The 13,795-nt window shown below is 40.4% G+C and overlaps 1 protein-coding gene and 1 non-coding gene across 4 annotated transcripts in view; one reads left to right on the top strand and one right to left on the bottom strand.

Annotated features, from left to right (window-relative positions):
* The window catches only part of ANXA7 (annexin A7), a 51,677-nt gene extending 44,452 nt beyond the window's left edge, over positions 1-7,225 (top strand). For all 3 annotated transcript variants that reach the window (XM_066244254.1, XM_066244257.1, XM_066244255.1), the window contains 4 exons: positions 2,515-2,685; positions 2,765-2,840; positions 5,101-5,213; positions 6,779-7,225. In XM_066244254.1, the coding sequence (XP_066100351.1) occupies positions 2,515-2,685; positions 2,765-2,840; positions 5,101-5,213; positions 6,779-6,901 (483 nt within the window). In that variant the 3' untranslated portion in view covers positions 6,902-7,225. The remainder of the gene's footprint in view (positions 1-2,514; positions 2,686-2,764; positions 2,841-5,100; positions 5,214-6,778) is intronic.
* TRNAS-AGA (transfer RNA serine (anticodon AGA)) lies at positions 1,368-1,443 on the bottom strand. Its single transcript has one exon. It is a non-coding gene; the product is annotated as a tRNA-Ser (tRNA).
* Positions 7,226-13,795: the final 6,570 nt, after the last annotated feature.

Below are 13,795 nucleotides of genomic sequence, written 5' to 3'. Positions count from 1 at the left end.
AGAACTGTGTGCAGAGAGTCAGAGATGCAGAAAAATGGGTCAGGATTCACAGAAATATTGCGATTGGGACCTTCCTTATTCTGATTGTTCAGAGATGCTGGAGAGGTGACAGAAAATTCTCCAAATACAGTATTTGGAATGGTTTTATAAACAGACTTAGAATGAGATGATGAGGGTTTATTTGGAAGAGATGATGCAAAAGACTAGCACACTGATTCAGTAGCAGGAGTTACTGGCTATTCTGCTAGTGCGTAAGGCTGCACAGTCTTGAGGGATCTAAAGTTAGAGGAGAAGCTCTTCAGAGCAAGATGAAATAGTTGTAGAAAAGGCAGTGAGCCTGAGTGAGTGGATATGGAAATGAGAAAAGAATGCAAATGGGTGGGATGAGGTTGAGTTTACCTACAACAGAGTAATAGAGCAGGGAGTAGTTAGGTTAGCATTTAAAAATGAGAAGGAACTGAACAGGAACACTTAAATGATTTAACACTTAAGAAATGGTTAAGACTTTATATGAGGTGCTGAGTGTCTCTCTGCAGGGTTCAAGGCCCAGCCAATTTATAAAGTAAAGAGACCTCTTCCAGAGAGTAAGCAGAGGAATGGCTTGGAAAAAAATGGGACTATGTGTTTGAATCTAAAGGCAATAATGTGGCAACTTTTTCCTGAACACCTTTTTCTGTGTGATATTTGGTTATCCCCTGAGAATATGCTTCTACATATTCCTTGTGTCCAGGGTTCTTCAGAAGGCACTTTCTCACCTTCAAGGAATACTTCTCCATTTTGTTACTCAGAAAGACACCGAGAATCTAGAGAACAGCCTTTCCTTTGTTTTGATTTGTGTTTCTGTTTTTGAGAGAAACCATCTGCCCATCTAAACTTTACTCTTGTTCAGGCTCAGAGCTTCCTCTCTCCCTCTCCTTCCTTCCCTCCTATCCCAGAGGAGAGTTTAATATATAAATTGGCACAGTTAGCTGAACTTTAGTTATTTATACCTTCTTCCAAAAAGCTCTTGCATCATTTTTATTTATACATTCTTTTTTTGCATTTTTCTGAAGCTGGAAACAGGGAGAGACAGACAGACTCCCGCATGCGCCCGACCGGGATCCACCCGGCACGCCCACCAGGGGCTACGCTCTGCCCACCAGGGGGCGATGCTCTGCCCATCCTGGGCGTCGCCATGTTGCGACCCTCCTGGGTGTCGTCATGTTGCGACCAGAGCCACTCTAGCGCCTGGGGCAGAGGCCACAGAGCCATCCCCAGCGCCCGGGCCATCTTTGCTCCAATGGAGCCTTGGCTGCGGGAGGGGAAGAGAGAGACAGAGAGGAAGGCGCGGCGGAGGGGTGGAGAAGCAAATGGGCACTTCTCCTATGTGCCCTGGCCGGGAATCGAACCCGGGTCCTCCGCACTCTAGGCCGACGCTCTACCGCTGAGCCAACCGGCCAGGGCTATTTATACATTCTTAATAAATACTTACATATTAAGATTACACTTGGATAAAGAAAAGGAAGTTCAGCCTTGGCTGGTTGGCTCAGTGGATAGAGTATTGGTCCAGTGTGCGGACATCCTGGGTTTGATCCCTGGTTAGGGCACACAGGAGAAGCAACTCTCTGCTTCTCTTCCTCTCCCTTTCCTCATTATACCCCTTTCCCTCCTCTTCCTCTCCCCCATTTCTCCCTCTTCTCCCTCTTCTCCCTCTCCCCCCCTCCCCCTTCCCCTCTCCCTCTTCCCCTCTTACAGCCAGGGACTCAATTGGTTCAAGCATTGGCCATGGGCACAGTTGGTTCAAGAATCTGCCCCAGATGGGTTGCTGGCTGAATCCCAGTCACGGTGCATGCAGGAGTCTATCTCTCCTCCTCTCACTTAAAAAAAAAAAAAAAAAAAAAAAAAAAAAAAAAAGTTCATGAAGCCTCCATATTTTATGTTCTTTTCTCTCTTGACTTAAACTCCTTGAGGGCAGAGATCTTGTCCTTCCTTTACCACGTAGCACATCCCAATGGTTCTGTTTCTCTGAAAAACTCTAATATAGGCTGCCACAAAACATGTGTTCCATACGTTTTAGTTGCATTAATAAATACTCAGTGGAATTAAATATAATACATATTAAACTTAAACCCCAGCTGTAGAGAATTATAATTTCTTCCTTTAAGTGGTAGTTTATATCTCTTAGTAGAGATATTTTTCTTTTTGTTTGTGTGTGGGGTATGCATGTATAAATATGCTTGTACATATATGTAGTTTTTTATTGAAACCTTTTCTGGTTTAATTTAACTCTCAAAGCCCTAAAAACCTTCATTTTAACATTGCTGCGTTAACCCATAATCATATATTATAAAATCCAAAGTTGGCAGTGGAAATGAAAGTAGTAGTTTCTTTGGAAATGAAAGCTATGCATGACAAGCTTTACTCATAAACCTTTAATAAATTGTCCCTTTAAATCCATAAGTGACTAGATTGGAAAGAGGCTTTTGAATAGAACTTGTATCACTTCCTTCCAATTCTTGCCTTCTTCTTTTGCAGGGAAATCGTGATGAGAACCAGAATGTTAACCACCAGATGGCTCAGGAAGATGCTCAGCGTCTCTATCAAGCTGGTGAGGGGAGACTGGGGACAGATGAATCTTGCTTCAACATGATTCTGGCCACAAGAAGTTTTCCTCAGCTGAAAGCTACTATGGAGGCTTATTCCAGGGTATGAACTTTTCCTTTAAAGATCTGGCTTTCATTTTGAGGTGTGAAAATATTTTAACTGCTGTATTTCTTGTTTGTAGATGGCTAATCGAGATTTGTTAAGCAGTGTTGGCCGTGAGTTTTCTGGAAATGTTGAAAGTGGTTTGAAGACCATCCGTAAGATACTTTTGTGTTTTGCTTTGTTTTTTTTATAAATGAATGAGGCTTTGAGTAGTTGTTCCTATTAAATAATGATAATTAATATAGCCTCCCTGGAATCATCTTCAGCAGAGGCTATGCCAATCCTGTTTTTTTATATGCAGTTCCCTATGAATGGTTGGTGGTGTGATCAATTAGAGTAGTTTGGAATTACAGTGGTACCTTGACATACGAACACTTTAAATCATGAGCAGTTTGAGAGACGAACAGTCACTCATGGGATTTTTTGCTTTAAGTCACGAGCGGATATTTGTGAGGGGAGGGTTATTTTTATTTTTGTATTTTTCCAGAGTTAGAAGTGGGGAGGCAGTCAGACAGACTCCCACATTTACCTGACCAGTATCCACCCGGCATGCCCACCATGGGGAGATGCTTTGCACATCTGGGGTGTTGCTCCATTATGGCCAGAGCCATTCTAGCGCCTGAGGCAGAGGCCATGGAGTCATACTCAGCACCCCAGATGAGCGGATATTTGAATCACGAGCTTCCATCACCCTCCACTAGATAACCTGCGAACGTTCTGAAAGGGAGGAAGAAACAAACTTTCATGGAAGGATTTTTGTTGAAACAGCCTCTAAGTGAAAGTGAGAAAAGTGTGGTGGAAAAGCCAAAAGTCAGTGAAGAAAATGATGATTGTTGTGCAAATGAGTTTGTAAAACGTGAATTTCTGAGTTTGCTCACTGTTATTGTTAAAAATGGCACTGGGCAGCTGTCTGTGAAGTTACTAATTACCTGCTTGGGAAGGGCCATTGTTATGCTCATGTATCCTCCCCACCTCCAGCATCTTCTCCTGACCTTGAAAGTAAATACACTTCATAAACCAGTTTATTTCTTTACATTCTCTTATTATGTATATTTATATGTATTTGTTTATTTATAAAGTACATTTTCTTATTTAAGAGCATATAAAACAAAACATTCGTGTGGTTTTTTGGGGCTGGAATGGATTAATTGCATTCCCATTAATTTTAAATGGGTAAATTTGATTTGACACACGAGCAAATTGAGTCATGAGCTTGGCGATAAAACGAATTAAACTTGTGTGTCAAGGTACCTCTGTATCTGATTTTTATTTTATATGCTTTTCTTGAGGACACTGCAAGAATATGTGATCGATTGTAGCATTTCCATTAAAGTGAATGGGAAAGCACTAAGCAACAATGAGTCACTACACAGAGTCATTTTGAGTCCCCCTGAAACATTTTTCAAGTGCTCAGCCCAATGAGACCCTTTTCCCTTTTGAAATTAAAACCCAATTTCTGGTGTCCTAATATTTGAAAGTCTAATAACATGGACATTTTATTCTCAAGGAGAATATAGGACTAAAGAGAGTGTTAGCAACACATTAGTAATAGCAGTTGTACTAAATTAATAATGAACAGTTTGTATATCTCTACTATCTGCAGGAAGAGACTTTGATAAGTTATTTTCCTAAGAGAAAACATGTCAGACTTCTTAAATATTTGCTAAAATCTGTGTTTTCTTTTTTAGAGTGTATCTCAAATCCTTCTCTTGACAAATGATATATTTGACTTCTAGAATTCAGAATTCATTATTGCTTTTAAGTAAGATACTACTAGGGCACAGTTGCTACATATCTCCTCATTGTACAGAGAAACATATAAAGAATCTAAGCTATTGCATCTATGAAAAGAAAATGGTTCTTTTGGGGCTGGACGGAATCTTCTAGAATTGAAAGTAGTCTGTATGTAGAAAGAAAGATGATTGCTGAGAAAAATCAAGGGGGAGAACATTTTCACCTCACAGATTTCTGAGATGATGACCTAGAGAAAGATGAAAGGCAGGCTAGGAGCCCTGGCCGGTTGACTTAGTGAATAGAGTGTCAACCCAGGTTTGATTCCCAGTCAGGGCACACAAGAGAAGCGACCCTCAGCTTCTCTCCCCCTTCTCTCCCTTTTTCCCTCTTGCAGCAAGTGGCTCAATTGGTTCCAGAGTCGGCTGGGCGCTCTAATCCTCAGCACGTCTGCCTCAGGCACTAAAAAATAGCTCAATTGATTCCAACATCAGCCTTCCATAGGGTTGTTGGATGGATTTTGGTGGGGGTGCATGTAGGAGTCTGTCTCTATCTCACCTCCTCTCACTTAAATTAAAACAAAAAACAAAAAAATGGCAGGCTAGCAGGGGTAAAGGAAGCTGGAGCCTGGACAGCTTTTGGGGCCATGATTGTGCACCTGAATGAAGCATCTCTCACTTGCAGTGCAGTGTGCCCTGAACCGCCCTGCCTTCTTTGCTGAGAGGCTGTACTATGCTATGAAAGGTGCTGGCACAGATGACTCCACCCTGGTCAGGATCGTGGTTACTCGAAGTGAGGTGAGGCTTTCTCTTTTTTTCTGATCTTAATTAATTTTGAATGTTGAGTTCTTCAGAGTTTCTCAGTTGGTTGTCAATCTCTCAGGAATGATGTTACGAAAAAGCGGTCTTTGTCACTGCTGGTAGTTTGTATAAAGTACAGTGTTCACATTCCTCATGCCTTGAGAGGGGCTTGCTTTAGTGAAACACTGTTCTGTATCTCAGTGAAGCATCAGTGCCAAGAGATGTTCCCTACCTTGAGAAGGTCTGTGGGGAATACCAGTTTATGGCAAGTTGGAAGATGTTTTTTAGTTTTCATTTTCCTTATGTTAAAAATTGTATGAAAGACCTATGTGAATTAATCCTATTGGATATTTAAAAATCTTGAAATTTAGCATACCTTCTTAATCATAGAACACTTTTTTGAAAATTTATCTCTTTTAAATATAGCTTCAAATGTTTTTCCTTCTTTGATTTTTAAATATTTATTGGATTTTTTATTGAAATAAAACATATACAACTAAGTTATATTAAAGAAGGTAAATTATATTTTTAAAGACAACCAAAGTAGGGTACTTAAAAATTTTTTTTTATTTGTTTTTAGACCTTAGTTTTTAATTCAGGATTTTTTTAAAAATTGCAATAAAATATACATAACATAAAAATTACATTTTAACCATTTTTGAATACAGTGCAGTGGCATTAAGTACATTCATATCATTGTGCAACCATCACCACCAGAACTTTTTCACTTGAAAATCCATACTCATGAAACAATAATTCACCATTGTTTCTCCCCAACCATTGGTTACCACCATTCTGTTCTGTCCTTAGGTGTTTGACCGCTCTAGGTACCCCATATAAGTGAAATCATACAGTATTTGTCTTGTGTCATTATTTTTTTCACTTAAGATAATGTCTTCACGATTCATCCATGTTGTATCTTGTGTCAGAATTTCGTTCCTTTTTAAGACTGCATAATATTCTGTTGTATGTGTATCCCACCTTTTGTTTATCTTTCATCTGTCAATGGACACTCGGACTCCTTCCACCTTTTGGCTATTGTGAATAATGCTGCTCTGAGCACGGGTATACAAATATTTGTCTGAGCCCCTGCTTTCACTCTTGTGTATATACCCAGAAGTGGAATTGCTGTATCATACAGTAATTCTATTTTATTTTATTGTTTTAAGGAGTCACCATACCATTTTGCACAGTGACTGTACTATTTTACCAGCAATCCACAAGGATTCCAACTTCTCCACATCTTTGCCAGCACTTGTTATTTTCTGTGTTTTTGATAATAGCCATCTTATCAAATGGTTTTTAAGTGACTAATAATTTTGGGATACTAGATGAGACTGGTACCACTCTTATCCAGTATTCTAACAGAACAGTGAACCAGACCTTTATTGGATAAAGCTAGCACTATATGAAAGCAGGCTACAAATATGTCACTCGGTTTCATTTTCCCTCTGCCTTGATTATGGTTAGAATCTTTGGACTATCAAAGAATAATTATAATAAATACCAGGGGTTTTTTGACAGCTTTTTTCTAACATCAAAATATCATCTCTTGCATGCAGATTGATCTTGTTCAAATAAAACAGATGTTCAGTCAGATGTATCAGAAGACTCTGGGCACAATGATTGCAAGTGACACGAGCGGAGATTACCGAAGACTTCTTTTAGCCATTGTGGGCCAGTAGGGTTTTTTGTTTTTTGTTTGTTTGTTTTTTAATGAATGAAGCTATTCAGAGCTTATCCTCCAAAGCAGTGACTGACCTGCATGCAACAATATCAACCATCATCTAACCAAAAGAGCTTTTTATTAAAGACTGTGTCAGGATTGTGCTGGGTTTGCACATGTGCTTATTGCCTTAATGCCAATGTTATTTTTTCTCTATATACAATCAATGTAAAGCCATACCATAATGATGTAGTATTAAAGAAATGTTTGTAAAGCATAATTTTCTCACTGCTCTTATTCTAATCAGGATACCAAATTGAATAAAAACTACCACAATCTCTAATTCTGTGTAATTGATATTGAATTTTAAAAACGGTTACTAATCATTCTGCCTGCCAAAATCCTACTAGGTCCATTGTACAGTTATAATTGGTGGTATTTCAAAAGTATATTACTTAAAAAGAAATTCAGCTCTTAAAACCTAATTTACATATTCATAAATTGGTATTCTTTACTCATAAACACTAAACCTTACACATAGAAAGTAGGTTAGTATTACCTGTATCAACTTCTAAAAAAGGGTGTAAGTGTTAAGATGCATAAAATACATAGCTTACTTTTATGTCTACTAAAACCCCCTAAATATCTTTATGACTCCCTGATTTTTATTTTTTAATTTTAAAAGATTTATTGATTTTTAGAGGGAAGAAAGGAGAGAGATAGAGAGAGGGAAACATCAGTTTGTTGTTTCACTTATTTGTGCATCATTGGTTGGTTGATTCTTGTATGTGCCCTGACTGGGGATTGAACTGGCTTGCTCTAACTAGCCAAGCTACCCGACTAGGGCTGATGTGATTGTTTTAAAAAAGTTTCATTAAAAAAAGTGGTTTTTGGCGCTGGCTGGTTGGCTCAATGGTAGAACATTAGCCTGGTGAGTAGCTGTCCCAGGTTCAATTCTCGGCCAGGGCACACAGGAGAAGTACCCATCAGCTTTTCCACCCCTCCCCCTCTACTTTCTATCTCTCTCTCTTTCCCTCCTGCAGCCAAGGCTCCATTGGAGCAAAGTTGGCCCAGGCACTGAGGATGGTTCCATGGCCTCTGCCTCAGGCGCTAGAATGGCTCCCGCTGCAACAAGCAACACCCCAGATGGGCTGAGCATTGCCCCCTAGTGGGCGTGCCAGGTGGATCCCAGTTGGGCACATGTAGGGGTCTGTCTGCCTCCCCTCCCACTACCTCCCCCCACCCCACTTTTCACTTTCAAAAAATACAAAAAAAATAAGATTTGGTGTTTGGCTGACCTGTGGTGGCAATAGTGGGTAAAGTTTTGACCTAGAATGCTGAGGTCCTAGGTTTGAAACCCTGGGCTTGCCTGGTCAAAGCACACATGGGAAGCAACTACAAATTGATGCTCCCCCCTCCCCCTACACACGCTTTCCTTTCTCTTTCCCCTCTCTCTAAAATGAATAAATTTTAAAAGTTTGGTTTTGATCTAGAGTTTGAAAAAGTGACAGGGATGGGTTTTGGTAAAGGTAAGAAAGGAGTAAAAGGTATTTAAAAAAGATACCAGCAATAGATTTTTAAACCATATATATATATATATATATATATATATATATATATATATATATATGTAATTCATATACCATTCACCCTTTTAAAGTGTACAATTCAGTACTTTTTAGAATAATTACAAATTTTTACAACTGGTACCACAATTTTTAAACATTTTCATCACCCAGAAAATACTCCTTATACTCATTAATAGTCACTACTCATTCCCCTTCCTGTCCAGCCTATGGCAATCACTAATCTTTCTGTCTCTGGATTTGCCTATTTGGGGCTTTTCATATGAATGAAATCATTTATGTGGCCCTTTGTGTCTGGCTTCTTTCAATTAGCATACTTAATGTTTTAAGATCTATCTGTTGTAGCATGAATCAATACTTTGTCTTTTTTAAGTTAAAAATTGTTTTTTAATTAGAGAAAGAGGCCTGACCCGGCAGTGGCACACTGGATAGACTGGGATGCGGAGGATCCAGGTTCAAGACCCCTAGGTTAAGCGCGGGCTCATCTGGTTTGAGCAAAAGCTCACCAGCTTGGACCCAAGGTCGCTGGTTCGAGCAAGGGGTTACTTGGTCTGCTGAAAGCCTGCGGTCAAGGAACATATGAGAAAACAATCAATGAACAACTAAGGTATTGCAGCGAAAAACTGATGATTGATGCTTCTCATCTCTCTCTGTTCCTGTCTGTCTGTCTTTATCTGTCCCTCTCTCTAACTCTTAAAAAAAAAAGAGAAAGAGGAAGGGAGATGAGAAGCATCAACTTGTAGTTGTGGCACTTTTAGTTCATTGATTGCTTCTCATACATGCCTTGACTGGGGGGCTCCAGTTGGGCCAGTGACTCCTTGCTCAAGCCAGCGACCATGGGGTCATTTCAATGATCCCATACTCAAGCCAGTGACCCTATGCTCAAGTTGGTGAGCCTGTGCTTAAGCCTGCAACCTCAAGATTTCTAACCTGGGTCCTCAACGTGCCTGGTCGATGCTCTGTCCACTGAGCCACCACCTGTCAAGCAATACTTGATTTTGTTTTATGGATGAATAACCCATTGTTTAGATATACATTTTGTTTGTGCATTCATTAATTGATGGATACTTAGGTTGTTTTCATCTTTCAGTTATGAATAATGCTGCTATGAACATTTTTGGACACATTTTCAGTTCTCTTGGCTGTGGAAATAGAATTACCACAATATCTTTATGTTTAATTTTTTGAGGCTCTTCAAATTATTTTCTGAAACACTGGCACCACTGTAAAATCCTAACAGCAACGAATGAGTTTCTAATTTTTCTTCATCCTCACCAACACTATCATTGTCTATTTGATTATAGCCATCTCAGTAGAGGCGAAGTGGCATCTCATTTTGGTTTTGATTTACATTTTCACTAATGACTAGTGAGCATATTTTCTTATGTTTATTAGTTATTTGCATGTTTTCTTTAGGAAAAAATGGCTATTCAAATAGCTTGTCCATATTTAAATTGGGTTGTTTGTCTTTTTATTGTTGAGTTGTAGGGTTATTTATATATTCTGGATAATAGACCCTGTCAGATATGATTTTGTTTTGTATTCTTTTATAATATGGTCAGCTGTGGACCCCAAGAAGAAATGTATCTGCTGAGGTATAATCCCCATGGTCAATTTGTTGCTGGGAAGGGAATGGTGTGAGGTGGGTCTGCCCTAGCACAGTCTGAGATGTGTGGTCCTTGACTTCATGCAGGTAAGAATTGAAGACTTTAAGTCTAGGTCAGTGGTCGGCAAACGCATTAGTCAACAGAGCCAAATATCAACAGTACAATGATTGAAATTTCTTTTGAGAGCCAAAATTTTTAAACTTAAACTATCAATATATAGGTAGGTATATTCCTTATCGAGGTAGCGCCTGCATGTGGTATTTTGTGGAAGAGCCACACTCAAGGGGCCAAAGAGCCGCGTGTGGTTTGCGAGCTGTGGTTTGCCGACCAGGGGTATAGGTGATGTTGAGAGTATGTTTATTAAAGCTTGGGACAGTGGAACAAAGGAAGCCTTTAGGATAGAAATAGACTCAGGAAAGAAAGTCACATCAACAGATGTAAGCCTCGGCTTGGCTGCCTAGACTCACTGAGAAGTAAAAGTCTTAGTGACAAAAGTGAGCCAAAACGTGGGGCTGCTTTTCACTCACTGAAGAGGGAGGGCCCTTGGAGCTTAGGAGAAAGTAAAAGTTTGTACTCAAGGAAAGTGAGGCACTGGCAAGCTCAGGGGAGAGTATGTACTGGGTCCTCTGTCTTGAGGGTTTTTATCTGTTTTCTCAAGGCAAGAAGTTTAGAGGAGATCTCAGGAGGATCTCAAAAGAATATTCATCAGTTTCCCAGGTGTGTTCTTTAATATGCTGATTCATCAAAACGAGTATAGAGGGGTTCAGGATCATTCTCTGGTCAGTTTCACCTCTGTATTGGGTTTTTCTGGCTCTCATTGTTTCGTTGTTATTTCCCTGACTTAATTTTTTCTTTGGTTTTGCTGGCACTTATGACACTAAATGGGTCTCTGCTATTTCTCTCCCTGACTAGTGTGATTTAAGCTACTCACTTGATTGGGGAGGAGAGATATAAACTGTCTGCTTCCAGGTGTCCTTGTGAGGCAGGTTAGTAAGAAGCTAGAAAAATACTTTGGCAAGTAGAATGGAAAAACAGATAGCTAAACAGTCGGCCAAGCAATTTACAGCCATCTAATAAATCACAAGATCTTATCTTCCCTAGCCAAGGACACTTAGGAACAAATGGTTTACACATTCCAGAGTGTGCAGAGGGTAGACCCACCTGGTGACATTCTTTGAAGGTGAAACTGACCAGAGAGTGACCCCATCCCTCTGTATCAGTGGTCGGGAAACTTTTTGGCTGAGAGAGCCATGAACACCACATATTTTAAAATGTAATTCCGTGAAAGCCATACAACGACCCATGTACGTTACACATTATCCAATAAAAATTTGGTGTTGTCCAAGAGGACAGCTGTGATTGGCTCCAGCCACCGGCAACCATGAACATGAGTGGTAGGAAATGAATGGATTGTAATACATGAGAATGTTTTATATTTTTAATGTTATTAATTTTTTTATTAAAGATTTGTCTGTGAGCCAGATGCAGCCATCAAAAGAGCCACATCTGGCGGAGTGTCGAAGGAGAAGCCAGTTTGTGCAGTTTGTGCAGGGAGAAGCGAGGAGATGGGGAACAGAGGTGAGTAAGTCTGGTGAGCTAGAAACCTTTGATTCTAGGAAACTCGGATAAGTCAGTGGCTTTGTGAGCACTGAATGTGAGTGGGTTTTGGAGCCCAGTGTGTGTTTTACTTGCCTGCCGGGTGCAAGCTAGGATTAAAGATGATGGCTCATCAGTTTTTGGCTCTGTTATTTCTTTACCAACTGTCTGAATCCAATATGAACCTGCATGGGCCAGGCGGCTATGATGATGGTGGCCGTGGCTACTGGCTTTACAGGAGATTTATTAATAAGCCGGCTACATATGACTTACATGGGGTATAGCTAACCCAAATCGTGCAGCCTTGAAGATAGCTCTGAGCCTAGTTATATAGACTTGATCACATACAGGTTGGGGGGAAAAGGAGGGGGAGCATGACACAATAGTCAATCATTAACAAGTTTACAACATTCGTCTATAGCAGGGGTCGGGAACCTTTTTGGCGGAGAGAGCCATGAACACCACATATTTTAAAATGTAATTCCGTGAGAGCCATACAATGACCCGTGTATGTTATGCATTATCCAATAAAAATTTGGTGGTGTCCCAGAGGACAGCTGTGATTGGCTCCAGCCACCCGCAACCATGAACATGAGCAGTAGGAAATGAATGGATTGTAATACATGAGAATGTTTTATATTTTTAACATTACTTTTTTAATTAAAGATTTGTCTGAGAGCCAGATGCAGCCATCAAAAGAGCCACATCTGGCTCACAAGCCATAGGTTCCCGACCCCTGGTCTATAGGATCTATTTTTTTTTTATTTTTAATTTTTTTAAATTTTATTTATTCATTTTAGAGAGGAGAGAGAGAGAGAGAGAGAAAGGAGAGAGAGACAGGGGGGAGGAGCTGGAAGCATCAACTCCCATATGTGCCTTGACCAGGCAAGCCCAGGGTTTCAAACCGGCGACCTCAGCATTTCCAGGTCGACACTTTATCTACTGCGCCACCACAGGTCAGGCTATAGGATCTATTAAAAGGAAAAAAACATTCCTACATGTTAAAACTTACAAGGTAACACAATAGTGATAAATGTTGTTTTACATATTAAAGACATTCCCAAATCTTCTGGTGTCTACCTTTCATCCCTGTCACCACAGTGAAATGGTTAGCTTAGGATAAGGAGAGAGGCCAAATGAAAATATCCTTGGAAACCTAACAAGCTAGTCCCCACTTGTTTAGTTTATAAGTTTTTTTTTTTTCTTTTTTTTTCTGTTTTTTTTTTTCATTTTTCTGAAGCTGGAAACGGGGAGAGACAGTCAGACAGACTCCCGCATGCGCCCGACCGGGATCCACCCGGCACGCCCACCATGGGGCGACGCTCTGCCCACCAGGGGGCGATGCTCTGCCCATCCTGGGTGTCACCATGTTGTGACCAGAGCCACTCTAGCGCCTGGGGCAGAGGCCACAGAGCCATCCCCAGCGCCCGGGCCATCTTTGCTCCAATGGAGCCTCGGCTGCGGGAGGGGAAGAGAGAGACAGAGAGGGAAGCGCGGCGGAGGGGTGGAGAAGCAAATGGGCGCTTCTCCTGTGTGCCCTGGCCGGGAATCGAACCCGGGTCCTCCGCACGCTAGGCTGACACTCTAGTTTATAAGTTTTTATACATATAAAGGATTTCAAGAGGGATGATTATTAGAAAGCATATAAAATGTGTTAAGCCTAATCCAGAGGGACTTGAAACGTTGAAGACACAAACAAAATCCGTCGATTACACATCAAAGCTTTATTGTCTAGCTTGGCCAAGCGGCGGCAACTCCGACAGAAATCTGAGGGAGAGCACGCTGGCCCTTTGTTCTACCTAGTTTTTATAGTTTTGTAAGTGGGAAGTACAGAAGTAAAAATTGCAATTAAGTGCCCTTTACCACTATTGGTTATAGTCATATGCCCTTTAACATGATAGGACCATGTTCAATTTGCAAGCCATACATCATTTTGGAGAAAACAAAATTTACAAGTCAACACAATGGTAGAAAGATGTCTCTTTGCATATTAAAGGTCATTCCTATATTTTTTAGTGTTTATCTGCCATCTCTCTGTCCAGAGTCACACATATTAACCATATGCATTTACATAGGAGAGGTAGTTTCATGGGGATAAATGTCCGCAAATGGCTCATTACTATA

This window comes from Saccopteryx bilineata, chromosome 9 (assembly GCF_036850765.1).
Source record: "Saccopteryx bilineata isolate mSacBil1 chromosome 9, mSacBil1_pri_phased_curated, whole genome shotgun sequence".
Taxonomy (NCBI): domain Eukaryota; kingdom Metazoa; phylum Chordata; class Mammalia; order Chiroptera; family Emballonuridae; genus Saccopteryx; species Saccopteryx bilineata.
Note: the sequence above shows the minus strand (reverse complement) of the source record. Positions and strands in the feature narration are given on the sequence as shown.